The 13,506-nt window shown below is 45.7% G+C and overlaps 2 protein-coding genes across 3 annotated transcripts in view; one reads left to right on the top strand and one right to left on the bottom strand.

Moving 5' to 3' along the window:
• The window catches only part of COL4A3 (collagen type IV alpha 3 chain), a 136,290-nt gene extending 127,363 nt beyond the window's left edge, over window positions 1–8,927 (bottom strand). The window contains exon 1 of the mRNA XM_066346607.1: window positions 8,553–8,927. Within this exon, the coding sequence (XP_066202704.1) occupies window positions 8,553–8,645 (93 nt within the window). The 5' untranslated portion in view covers window positions 8,646–8,927. The remainder of the gene's footprint in view (window positions 1–8,552) is intronic.
• A 55-nt stretch (window positions 8,928–8,982) lies between these two features.
• COL4A4 (collagen type IV alpha 4 chain) overlaps window positions 8,983–13,506 on the top strand; it is a 127,958-nt gene continuing 123,434 nt past the window's right edge. Inside the window, exon 1 of one of the 2 annotated variants that reach the window (XM_066346605.1) lies at window positions 8,983–9,350. The gene's annotated coding sequence lies outside the window, so the exon portion shown is untranslated. The remainder of the gene's footprint in view (window positions 9,351–13,506) is intronic. The other variant, XM_066346606.1, reaches the window with a different exon arrangement.

Below are 13,506 nucleotides of genomic sequence, written 5' to 3'. Positions count from 1 at the left end.
AATGAGGACACATTCCCTGGAAGCCATAGAGATACTTTGTTCTTTTTTTCTCCCAGGGAAGGACAGTTTCAATCTGTGAGTAAGGAGGCAAAACGGAAGGGGGCTGAGTGATGACTGCGAAGGCTTATTTTCCTCAAATCTCTCATTTTCTTTGTCTCCTCCCCATGGGTGAGAATTAATAGGCAGAAGCAAGACAGATGCCCAGACCTTGAGATCACAGGAAAAGAATCAGAAAAAAAAACATAAGTATGTGTAAAGTAATTAAAGGCATAAAAAAATAGGAAAAAAAGACACCACAAAAAACAAATGCAGACAAATCTAGACTCCAGAAAAACACTTCTGACACCAACAATAGTCATTGAAATGAAAAGAATCGTTGTTAGCATTTATTAAATGATTACTATGTCATGGTCAAGTATGTGCTATGTGTATTAAATTATTTTATTCTCATGATGTCCTGAGGTTTATCTCTTACTTTCATTTTAAGATAAGGAAACTGAGACAAAAAGTTAAAAACTGGTTATTAATAGATCTAGGCTAATAGCCTGTGTCGAATGGTTGCAGAGCCTTCCTTCCTTCCTTCCTTCCTTCCTTCCTTCCTTCCTTCCTTCCTTCCTTCCTTCCTTCCTTCCTTCCTTCCCTCCCTCCCTCCCTCCCTCCCTCCCTCCCTCCCTTTTTTTCTGTGACAGAGAAAGGGAGAGGGACACATAGGGACAGACAGACAGGAAGGGAGAGAGATGAGAAGCATCAATTCTGTGTTGCGGCAGAACCTTAGTTGTTCAGTGATTGCTTTCTCATATGTGCTTTGACCGGGGGCTACAGCAGACCGAGTGACTCCTTGCTCAAGCCAGCCACCTTGGGCTCAAGCCAGCGACCATGGCACACTTAAGCCAGATGAGCCTGTGCTTAAGCCGGCGACCTCAGGGTTTCGAACCTGGGTCCTCTGTTTCCCAGTCCATCGCTCTACCCACTGTGCCACCGCCTGGTCAGGCTCCAGGGTTTTCTTTTACTATTAACAATGACAATAGATTGAAAAATCTACTCAGAATTACAGACAGCAGAAAGACAGGTGGAAGGATGTTTCTCAGAATGCGGCGTGGAGGGAGGCAGCCGTGCAGGGAAGCTCAGCAGCTGCAGCTCCGTCTCCTTCCTCCCGGTGGGCGGTCTCAGGGGGAGTCTGCCTAAACCTCACACTTCAAGACAACTGTCTGTGAGGGGGGGAGAATCGTGTCCAATGGCTCCCGTGTCCCACTGGACAAAGATTGGCCCTGCGGGTGTTAACCCCCTGCCCTTCTAGGGGACAGCGAGAAGCCATGGGAAAGAGTCCAGAGGAAACACCGAGCTGTGCCCGTGCGGAGCCTGCAGCCGCGTGACAGCTGGAGACGGAGGACCCCAAACCCAGAGCAACGTGGGGCCGAGAGAAGCCGAGAGCACGTGACAGGCACCTGATGCAAGGAGCTAGGAGAAGGGAGGAACAGGTGAGACGTCCAGCATGCAGCCTAAGGATGTCAGGAGTGCAGTGGGAAAGGAGAAATACAGGGGAAAAAATGTCTGAGTATTTTCGAGATTTGATAGAAAGGATGGAATTTTAGATTAAATATCCACTGAGTAGGCTAGCTTAAAAAAACACACACGTGTTTATATACATTATGATTTTAAAAACATGACCAAAATCTTGATCTAATTGATATGCTGTATATAGAAATCTTTGTAGTCAGAATATTATTTCCACCACAACTCAATAAAAAAGATAGCTAGAAAATCCCCTTATGTTTGGATATTAAAAAAAAAAAACCATTTAAATAACACATAGGATACAGAAATCAATTAGAAAAGATTTTAAACTTTTTTTTGAAGCTGATTTTTATTTATTTTAAAAAATTTATTTATTGGTTTTAGAGAGTAAGGAAGGGGGAGAGAAAGAGACAGAAACATCGGTCTGTTCCTGTATGTGCCCTGACCGGAGATCGAACTAGCAACCTCTGTGCATTGGGATGATGCTCTAAACCAGTGGTAGTCAACCTGGTCCCTACCGCCCACTAGTGGGCATTCCAGCTTTCATGGTGGACGGTAGCGGAGCAACCAAAGTATAAATAAAAGAATAGATTTAACTATAGTAAGTTGTTTTATAAAGATTTATTCTGCCAAACAGTGAATATCTGACATAAAGTACTTGGTAAGTAATTATTATTATATGCTTTAACTTGCTGTAACTCTGCTTTATAAATTTTATAAAGTAAAGTTACTTCCCTACTTTGTAAATCACCATGACTGTGGAACCAGTGGGCGGTTAGAAAATTTTACTACTAACAGAGATACAAAAGTGGGTGGTAGGTATAAAAAGGTTGACTACCCCTGTTCTAATCAACCAAGCTATCCAGCCAGGGCAAGATTTTAAACTTAATGATATTAGAATATGGCTTATTAAAATGCGTGTGCTGCCTGACCAGCAGTGGCACAGTGGATAGAGTGTCAGCTTCAGAAGCTGAGGACTCAGGTTCAAAACCCCGAGGCTGCTGGCTTGAACAGAGGGTCGCTGGCTTGAGTGTGGGATCATAGACATGACCCCATGGCTTGAGCCCAAAGGTTGCTGGCTAGAAGCCCAAGGTCGCTGGCTTTACTGGCTTGAGTACAAGGTTGCTGGCTTGAGCAAGGGGTCACTGGCTTGAGCGTGGGATCATAGACATGAGCCCATGGTCACTGGCTTGAGCCCAATGGTCGCTGGCTTGGAGCCCAAGTTTGATGGCTTGAGTAAGGAGTCACTTGGTCTGCTGGAGCCCCCGAGTTAAGGCACATATGAGAAAGCAATCACTGAACAACTAAGGATCTGCAGTGAAGAATTGATGCTTCTCATCTCTCTCCCTTCCTGTCTGCTCCTATCTGTCCCTCTCTCTGACTTTGTCTCTCTGTCTCCATAAAAAAATAAAATAAAATAAAAAAATTGAAAAAACAGAAAACTCTACAACATTCTGAAAAAGTAAAGCCCTAAATAAACAGAACCATATATAAAAACAGACTGAAATGTAAATGGGTGTTTGGTACACATGTTTACAGATATAATACTACAAGTCAGTGAGGAAAAGAATGAAGAATCCAATAAATATTGTTGGAACAATTTGTTATCTATACAGAAAAAGAATTCCAGGATTAAAAGTTCTAAATGTAAAAGAGTTAAACTGTAAAACATTTTAAAAAATGAGAACATTTTTTTAACATCCCAGGGAAGGAAAAGATTTCTTCAAAAAGATGCACAACACAAAGTATCAAGGAAAAAATGGTTAAGTTTGAGATGATAGTGGGAAAAAATGTGATACATTAAGGCACCAATAACTAACTGAACAGATAACTCAAAGACTGAAATACAATATTTTCCACATATTTAAATGGCAAAAGTCCAGTACCCGTATATATAAAGAACTCCTAATTAATTAGTAACCAAAAAGACAAAGGCCACAGTAGAAAAACAGGCAAAGAGCTGTCCATATAATTCACTCCAAGGGAAATATAAACACCAATTACAACACAAAAAGATTCCCCAACTCACTAGTCCGAACAAGATCTTATTCCACACTCGTTAACAACTCCAGGTCTCACTCAGGATACAGAGAAATAGGTATTCAGGATCATTGTTGGCCTAACCTTTTGGAGCTCAATTTGACAAATTCTAATAAAATTACATCATGCATTCTCTGTGAACCCTTTTTGAGTTCCACCTCGGAAATAAAAAGCTGGTTGTTACAGTGGCACATACAGGAAAATGTCCATTTCAATTGTGTAAAGCAAAAACATGGAAATGGAAACAGGCTTTCTGTGTTTTGGGGGATGAAAAAATTAACCGAGCTTTATTTATATGATTGGATACCATGCAACAGCTATGCATTGGTTCGTACATAAATAAATCACTTCTATGTGTATCAACATGGATAATATCCAAAACCAATACTGGGTTTTATGCAAGCCCCATTATGTATGTATACTGTAAAATCACTTATTCCATTTGAAGAGCCACAGAACAATATTTATTTTTGTATAGAGACACACACACACATACACAAAGGGAGTATAAATACAAAAGCATGCTGTGGGAATGGTACACAGTTGACCCTAGAAGAATGTAGGATGGGGTGGTCAAGGGTACCACACCTCCCACACACCATCGAAAATCCTGGTGTAACTTTTGACTCTACAGCGGCCTTTTGCATTGGTGGATTCAATCAACCTCTTCTGTAAAACAGTGTTTTTGGTGTGCAGTTGGGAATAAGAATATACTGTTTTTTTTTTTAATTTTTTTTTTTTTGTATTTTTCTGAAGCTGGAATCGGGGAGACAGTCAGACAGACTCCTGCATGCACCAGACCAGGATCCACCCAGCACACTCACCAGGGGCAACACTCTGCCCACCAGGGGGCAATGCTCTGCCCCCCCCCCCCGGGGCGTCGCTCTGTTGCGACCAGAGCCACTCTAGCACTTGGGGCAGAGGCCAAGGAGCCATCCCCAGCGCCCGGGCCATCTTTGCTCCAATGGAGCCTCGGCTGCGGGAGGGGAAGAGAGAGACAGAGAGGAAGGAGAGGGGGAGGGGTGGAGAAGCAGATGGGCGCTTCTCCTGTGTGCCCTGGCCGGGAATCGAACCCGGGACTTCTGCATGCCAGGCCGATGCTCTACCACTGAGCCAACTGGCCAGGGCAAGAATATACTGTTTTTGATCTGCTGTAGGTTGAATCTGCTGATAGGAAACGCAAGGATGGGAAACCCTGGGATTGGAAGGCCCATCTGCTCTTATTAAAAAAAATTAGTGGGCTCAGAGTTCAAACCTATGTTGTTCAAGGCTCCGCTGTATGCAGACCTTCTGGGATGGGGGACGGGGCCCAGAATGTGTGTGTGGCTTTCTCCCTTTCTATACTGTTTCTCCTAAAAGGAGAGTTGTGAGAGCAAGCAGATCAAAGCTTATTTATACTTGCTTAATCTCAGGGATAGATACATGGGTGTCTGTTACCTCACTTCTTGTTAGTTTGAAATATTTCCTAATTCCACTTAAATTTTTCAATTTAAAAATGCAACTTGTTGAGAAAGCATCCTCCCTACCTAAATGCAGCTATTACTCAGCTTCTGATACTGTTTGCCACATTTCTTCCCTGTCTGGAATTTCAGGGCCAAAAGAGGAGGGATAAACCATGCTACCTCAAACAGTGAGTCTCACCTTCCCCAGGTATCAGAGAGGGAGCTCTCTCCAGCTCCACTCACAGGTCCACTGTCTGTGGCAACAGCAAAGGGCCTCTGGGTCCCACGTGGGTGAGCAGCTGGGTCTGAGAAGAGCTGCAAACCTGGGATGTCTGACCAAACCTGGGGAAGTCGGACCCACGGGCTTGGGGCTGGATGCCTACAAGAACAGACTGTGGGAGTGGACAGATCCACCCTGTCCCAGCTGGGACTGCGGGGTCAACACCACTGTTAGCTCCCCATTCTGAGAAATGTTAAAGTAAAACTGCAGCAACTTAGAGCAAAATACATCCTTACCTAGTGCAGCACAAAGATGGTTAAGTATCGGGATCCAAAAGGTAAGTTCGGAAGTTCAGCTCTCACTTAAAAAGTTTCGCCCTGTGTACTTCAGGCCTTCGTGTGCACATGCGCGCACACCCCCCCCAAACCCTGTGCTTTGCAAAGGTTTGGCTTATTTGCTAACATCTAGGATTTGAGAGATTTCTAGGGGAAACTAGATTCTTAGCTTCTCTCCTGAACAAGCAGGGATTCTGGCATTCCCGAGCCTGCATTCTAAAATGCCAAGAACTGGTCAGTCTTGAAGACTGTCCCCTGCCCCGAGGCCTCTCACTTTCTCACCTGCTAGCCCCACCCACCAGCAGTTTCAGCTCCCTTGTCTTACAGCTGAGAAAACCGAGGCTCAGGGAGGACAAGGGCCTGGGCTAATGTCAGAGTTACCCTGTGGAGGGAGCCATGCCAGCACCAGGTGGACCAGTTATCAGTTAACTTGTGATTCCTTTTCTACATATGGTGAAGGCACATGACATGGTTTCTAATGACATTGTGTAATTCAACAGGTGCACTGGAAATGATAATTCTTTTAAGTTTTGTTGTTGTTGTTTTTGGTGAGAGGAGGGGAGATAGTGAGGCAGACATGTGCCCAGACTGGGATCCACCCAGCAACCCCATCATGGGCCAATGCTTTAGTACTGAGCAAGTTACAGTGCCTGAGGCTGATGCACTCCAAGGGAGTTCCGGTACTACTCCAACCAATTAAGCCACTGTGGGAGGGGAAGAGAGAAAGAAGGGGGAGGGGTGGAGAAGCAGGTGGTTCTCCTGTGGGCCCTGACTGGAATCAAACCCTGGGTGTCCACATGCCCGGCCGATGCTCTATCCACTGTGCCATCGGCTAGGGCCTCTTTTAAGTTTTTAACAACTGACTTCAAGTGACTACAAAAACGATACAAATGGATTAAGTATAATATAAGCAAGAAGTCATCATGATCTGGCCAAACTCAAAACAAAATCGTTTACATGTAAAAAATAAAGAAATAAGACAATATAATTGAAAGTTGATATAATTAGAGGATACATGACCACAGAGCCCCATTTTTTCTGGTTGATCTTTGCACACACGGAATTACTCCTCTCTTTCTCCACCAATCCCTAATACCTCCTTTTTTTTTTTTCAAAGTCTACAAAGCCGTGTGCCCCAGGCCTTCCCACATCATAAACTTCCCTTAAATTTCTTGCTTGTTGGATTTCTTTATTCCTGGCTTGAAGCAGGTAGACAATCAACACTGACTTGGATGGGTTTCATCCACTATAACCAGAGGTACTGAGCTACCTTAGTCTATGCAAAGTGCATTGGCTAGACCCAGCTCCATGAAGAGATTTACATGGATTACAAAACCCTTTAAAATGTAAAGCACTCCACATCCTAAAACGTAAATCAGTAGGAGAAAAGCCCAATAACTTTGGCATATTCATATTGTGGAAAACTATGCAAGGGAACAGAGAAGTAAAAGATTTGTAGATTGCAAAAGGATATTTATATATAATATAGAAAATATATCTATGTAAAATCAATTGTATCACTTCTATTAAAAAAACAAACACATATTGCTTGTGGGTCCACATATGTGCATGGGAATGCCTAGGAAACGTCCGGAAAGGAACATGAAGCGGTGAGAGTGGGTTTGCTTAGAGGGACGAAGGGGAGACGTTATGGAGGTGATCAAAGGGCAATTGAGCTTCACCTGTAATAACTTTACATGTAAATGTATATGGAAAATACTTGGATGACATGTGGCCAAGGGTTCTAAACATCTTTTCCTGTAACACATTTGCATGTGACTATTGATTGCCAATCATATTCTGTCATGAAGTTTGTAAAACATCTGTTTGTCCTTGGAATGAAACAACTGTGTTATCACCCCAATTTAATTTTTTTTTCCAAATTAAAATTTTAAATGTAAAAATCACAGAAAGAATCTGAAAAGTTGAATTTCATTTTCACAAGTTAAAATTGAGTAACTCAATTCTAGGAGTCCTAACAGTGGTTGGGAGGACACTCAATTTAATCTTTAATCTCAAAGAGTAAGAAATATGGGGGTGGATGTAAAGGCATGGGGCATCTTTCAAATTCTAATAGAAATGACAGTGACGGATGGCTTCCTATAGACGAACATGAGCTCTACGTCTAAGGGGATGTTAACTCTTCTGCCATGGCGTCTGCTCTTCCCAGCGATAGGCACTCAACACTGACTAGTGGACAGATTTTGACAAGGAGGAAATCTAGCCCTGGAGAGGTCAGAGAGTTCAGTGTGAAGTGACAGCTAGGAAGTGGCAGGGCCAGAACTCTTGCGCCGGTTTCCACTACCAGCCGGTAGGTGCTCTCTGCCAGGACCTGCTGCCGGCTCTCATTCACCAGCGTGTGACATCGTGTGTCTCTATATCCGGTGTTCTCACATATTCATCTCCGTCGATTATCTATGTGCCTCTACCTACCTACCTACCTACCTATCTAATCGTCTATCTATGTATCTATCTAATCTATCTATCTACTGTATCTATCTATCATCTATCTATCATCTATCTGTCTATCTATCTATCTATCTATCTATCTACAATATCTATCTACCTACCTACTTACCTATCTAATCATCTATCTATGTATCTATCTAATCTATCTCTCTACTGTATCTATCATCTATCTATCTATCTATCTATCTATCTATCTATCTATCTATCTATCTATCTATCTATCATCTACCTACCTACCATCTCTCTATCTAGGCCTTTCCTTCCACCCCTGACACCTAGGTGAGGCGACACATTTCCTCTTTGCCTCTCCCTCCAGCCGGGTGCATTTCACCTGTACCCCGGGCAGCACCGCTTGCTTGCATCCCCACGCTGCGGTCTTAGGGACCTGCGTGGAGCCTGCAGCCGCCGCACCCACCAAGCAGGGTCTCCAGGACAGCGCTCCGGCAGGTAGGGCCGTCGAGTCCCCCAGGACGCGAGGGTGGGGGTTGAAGGGCGCCGCGTGAGGGCGGGGTGGCACCGCCCCTAACTCACCTTGCCGGAGGCAGGCACGGCCACCAGCAGCAGCAGCGGCAGCACCCGCGGCAGCAGGAGCGCGAGTGGGCTCCTCGCCGTCCCGGGGCGCATGGTGGGCGCCCGCTCAGAGTCCCAGCGTGTGCCGTGACCCGCAGGTTCTCCGGGCACCGCGTCCCCTGCGTGGCGCGGACAGGGGAGTCCGGCTGGGACGCTCGCCTCGCCAGTCGGCCCGGGGCGGGTTTTGTAGGGCTCAGCCGCGCTCTCTGTAGGCTTTTGACTGTGGCTCCAAGGGAGGGAAGAAGTGGCTCAGGTCCCGCCCTCGTCCCCCCCGCCCCTGTAACTCACCAGGCGATGTCCCTGCGACCTGGGCGTCGTGCCCAGCAGGCGAGAACGGGCTGCGGGCCTGCGGGACAGGTGGGCGAGGACCCAAAAGAAGGGGTCAGGGAGGTGATGCCCCCGAGGTCGCGGAGCCGAGGCGGGGCAGGGGGTGCCGAGGTGGGGAGTTTTGGGGGTGTGCGATGAGGAGGTGGCTGCGCGGGGTGGAGGGAGTGGCCACCGGCCGTGCCCAGATTAAGTGGGAGGCGCGCCGGGCGTCGGCACTCGGGCGGCCCCGCTGACTCCGGCTCCCGGCGGTGCCATCTCGCCGCATTCCCTTTGCCCAACCCGCCTCCAACTCGCAGCCGCCGGCCCCAGGCCCGCGGGCGCGGTGCAGAGACGGCTGGGTCGCGCCTCGCTCTGGGCGCGGCGGGGCCGGGAGGTGTGCGCCGCGCCGGCTGGCGATGAGGCGGCTCCCGACGCTGTGGGCGGCCCCCCGAGGTAAGGCGCCCGCGACCCAGGCGCGGCGATCCCTGCCCTAGGGCACGGGGCACCTGCCGGTGGGGGGCGGAGGAGGAAGCCTGGCGTCTCAGGTGGGACGCGCGGAGGCGCGGGAGGGGCTGGGCAGCCGGGGCCCAGGGGTCACCAGAGGAGAACGTGTCTGGCTTGTCTGCCTGGGCTTGATCTGGGCGCTGTGTGTTTTGATTAATTTGGAGGCTCAAGTTACCACCAGGCTGGCAGCCTGGGCGCTCCGAAATGCCAAGAGCAAAAGGCAGCTGAGGGGAAAGAGAATGCCCATCCTATTCTCTCCTGTGTTGAACTGGCTTTTTTAGGCTAAATCTTATCTGCGGAAATACAGGGGAAACCGAAAGCCAACTTGGTCCAGGGTGTCTCCCTCCCGAGAGAGCGCCCTTCGCGGAGGTGGTCTTGGATGCAAACGCGCAGTTATCTACAGCGCTCTTCAAAGCACGGCTGGTGCCCTTTCTAGTGCCACAGACCACAGTGGCTCTGCTGATGTCTTTAGACCCTTCTGAGAATAATGCTTTTAAATGCATAAAATACAAATAAATCAGAAACAGTTTTACAATTGTCCAAATATTGAAGTTATGATATAGCAACAGATATGCATCATTCATATTACATTAAATACATAGATCTAAACAGATCAATGAAAATAACTCTAATCTCAAAGCAGTTGACTACTACAAAACTGAAATGTGACATGAACATACCAGTGGCTGCACAGGCTCAGGAGCTGCCAATACTACTGTGATTTGCTGTCTGTATTCCTAACTGAAGAGCCCTGGCCAGATTGCTCCATTGGTAAGAGCATCGGCCTGAAGCTGAGAGGTTGCCAGTTCGAGCCCGGGTCAGGGCACATACAGGAACAGATTGATGTTCCTGTCTCTCTCTCTCTTCTTCTTCTTCTTCTTGCTAAAATCAATACATTTAAAAAAAAATTTTTTTTTTAAAAACTGAAGGAAACGCTGAACTTCCAGGAAAGTTAGTGAAGTTGGAGATATAACTTTTGCTCCCATCCAAGTTCACAGACCACCTGAATTCCTCTCCAGGTTCGGAGCTCCTGCTTGGGAGCAGCGCTGCTCACAGGGGCCCATAGGTGGTCATCAAACACCAAGTGTGAAATAATGGGGTTGGTCACTGATTGAGAAGAACCACTTGCTTGCAATTAGAATGTGGTCTACTAATGCTAAAACCCTGACTACGGATGAATGAAGACGTGTCCTGCCCTCTTTGGGGGCCGACGGTGGAATATTACAGTTTTTCCTCTGTGTTTTGTGCAGGCGATTGTCAGTTGTGGCTGTGCATTAGAATCTTCAAAGGAGCTTTCTAAAAATCCTGATGCTTAGTTTATCTCAAGTCAGTTATACCAGACTCTCCAGAGGAAGGACTCAGGCAGCTGTTTGTTGTAAAGCTCCCTGGAGACTCCTATGAGCAACCCAATCTGAGAGCCACTGTTTTAGGTGTGTGTTTTGGTTAAGTTAGCTGCATTGAATCAGGGTCTGTTCTTAGGAGAGTAATGAAATGGACTTTTATTGTCAAATCCTTATTGATGTTTATTGTATCATTATAAATATCATAAATAAAATTAAATATTTATTATACTTATTAAGATTGTATGTTTATTAAATATATATTAAACTCTTTATTAAGACTTATGTGTGCCCAGGACACAGAGTTTGCAGGGTGATATGTAGTATCATTTTCCTATTGACCTGGAAGTTCTTATGGAACCTTCTCCTGCCATCCTGGTTAGATAGGACTTCAGGTGCTCTATTGATGAAATAACAGTGTCCAAGAATTCCCACTGGTGTGTGACAATCTCACAAGAAATGACATTACTTTCTGGAGGCAAAAAAAAAAAAAAAAAAAGAAAGATCTTCTAAATTCCAGAAGATCTCTTAATTTGGACCTTAATTGCTTTTCCCTGAAACCAAGTCACTTTAATGGAAGACCAGACTTGGTTTTATCACCTTGGGAATGAGAGGAGCGGTCAACTGCAAGTCACTTCTAACGCTGCAACAGAGCAGGCGAGAAACTTGGGATGTGAACACAGTAAGGAGGAAGCCGTGGTTCAGAGCTTAGTCGCTGCTGTAGATTCTGGATTTGAATCCTTTCTGTATTTAATAGTCTGACCTAATCTCTCTGGTCTGGGGCCTTCTCTTGTGTGCAGTGAGCATAATCCTGGTACCCACCTGCAGGAGTTGTAGGAATTGAATGCAGTGATCCCGCGGCAGCCCCTTGTCCAGGGTCTTCACAAAACAACAGATAGGAGAATCTGAGCCTCCAGGTGCATGAAGGAAGATAAGGTGGATGAGAAACGGCACACAATACAGAATCCCTTCTCAGCTTAGCAGTGCAAGGGTCAAGCACACCACACTCACTCCCTTGAGGTCACCAAACTACTGAGGCATCTAGGACTGCGTCTGGGCACCCCTGGGAGCAGCAGCCTCGGCATCCTGAAGAGCTGGGCGGAAAGGCAGACTCTCGGCCCCGCCCCAGACCACTGAGTCAGAGTCTATGCTCACCAAGATCTCCAGATAATGAAGTGGTTTGTCTAACAGCCAGATTCAACCACCCATTCCTCCCCTCCCTACCACATACATCCACCCTCCTTTAGTGCTGTTTGCTATGCTCACGAGGTGCTGTTAGTCAGGGTTATTGAATTTAAAAAACAGTCTTGGGGTCAAGAGATTTGATTTTTTTTCAGTTGGTTCATTAAATGCGATAAACCAAGGGAAGTAGGGTCCGTTCTTTTCGTATGTACAAAGGATACAGAGAGTTCTGCTTTTGACTTTGATGCCAGAAAAAGGTTCTGAACAAAATGAAGTGGTCATTGCCTTTGACAAGCTCTACATTGTTATTCTTGCCCCTTTTCACTATCATACTACCACGTCTGTTTTCTGCATAGTGCTGCAAAGTGTACTGTTGGCTTCTCTACATTTGCATGGGAGTCCCATTAGGGCAGGGGCCTTGGTGATGTTCTTTACTATTGTTGAATGAATGAATGAATGAAGTTGTTTACTATTTGCTGAATAAATAAAGTTGGATGACTAAACATATTCACTGGGGGTGAGGATTCACACTCAGGTCTGTTTTCTTCCAGACCTTTCTAAAGCCTTCATTGTAAAGGGATTTACTTCTGCTGTTGACCAGTTGCACTTTGCTTATCTTCTTGTAGCTCTTTCTTTAATCTTGTCCAAAGGTTAAATTTAGTCTTAATTAATTTATAAATGAATCTTGTTTTACTTCATTTCCCCACTTCGTCATTCCTCTTCTCTCAAGAACCTTCTGTTTTCAACACCTCTAGAGCAGTCGACTCCCTGGTCCTTTTAGAATCTCAGTCATTAACCACGCATGTCAGTTCTTGCCGTGACATCTCTGGATTCTTCTACCACTTTTCTAAGCTGACAGCCCTGCCTGGTGCCTGCAGTAATCAGCTGTGGGTTACCTTGGCCTCCCCTGCAAGTTCTCTCTTGCGAAATCCATCATCCGTATTAGTGACAGTGTTCCCCTTAAAATTGTACATTATATCAGAAAGCTTAGGTTACTTTTGGGACAGTTACAAACAATCCTCAAATTTCGGAATCTTACAGTAACAAGTCTTTTTTTTTTCTCCATGTAAACTTCATACTCATCACAGGATGTAGGGAAGTGGGGAAAGAGAGAGGCTCTGCTTATCGCAGCATCTCAGGAACCTCCTGGAACCCCCCACTGAACGTGCTCTTCTCTGCTTCCCTCAGAAGGGGAAGAGAACTTGCCAAATCAAAAACTGTTCTAATAGCTTCGAGGTGGATATCACACGTGCTATTTCTTCTCACATTTCACTGGCCAAATCTGTCACATGCCCACACTTCCTATTGTAAGTGGTGGGGAAGTGCAATCTCCTATATGCCTAGAAAGAGAGCTAGAAATACTCGGTGACCGTTAGTAATGCCCATCACATACATCAGGTCACTTGCTTGATTTATTTATTTATTTATTTATTTTAACAGAGACAGAGAGAGAGAGAGTCAGAGAGAGGGATAGACAAGGATAGACAGACAGGAACGGAGAGAGATGAGAAGCATCAACCATCAGTTTTTCGTTGCAAGACCTTAGTTGTTCACTGATTCCTTTCTCATATGTGCCTTGACCG

The sequence above is a fragment of the Saccopteryx leptura genome, chromosome 7 (genome assembly GCF_036850995.1).
Source record: "Saccopteryx leptura isolate mSacLep1 chromosome 7, mSacLep1_pri_phased_curated, whole genome shotgun sequence".
Classification (NCBI taxonomy): domain Eukaryota; kingdom Metazoa; phylum Chordata; class Mammalia; order Chiroptera; family Emballonuridae; genus Saccopteryx; species Saccopteryx leptura.
The sequence above is the reverse complement of the archived record's forward strand: the minus strand, read 5'-3'. Positions and strand labels throughout refer to the sequence as shown.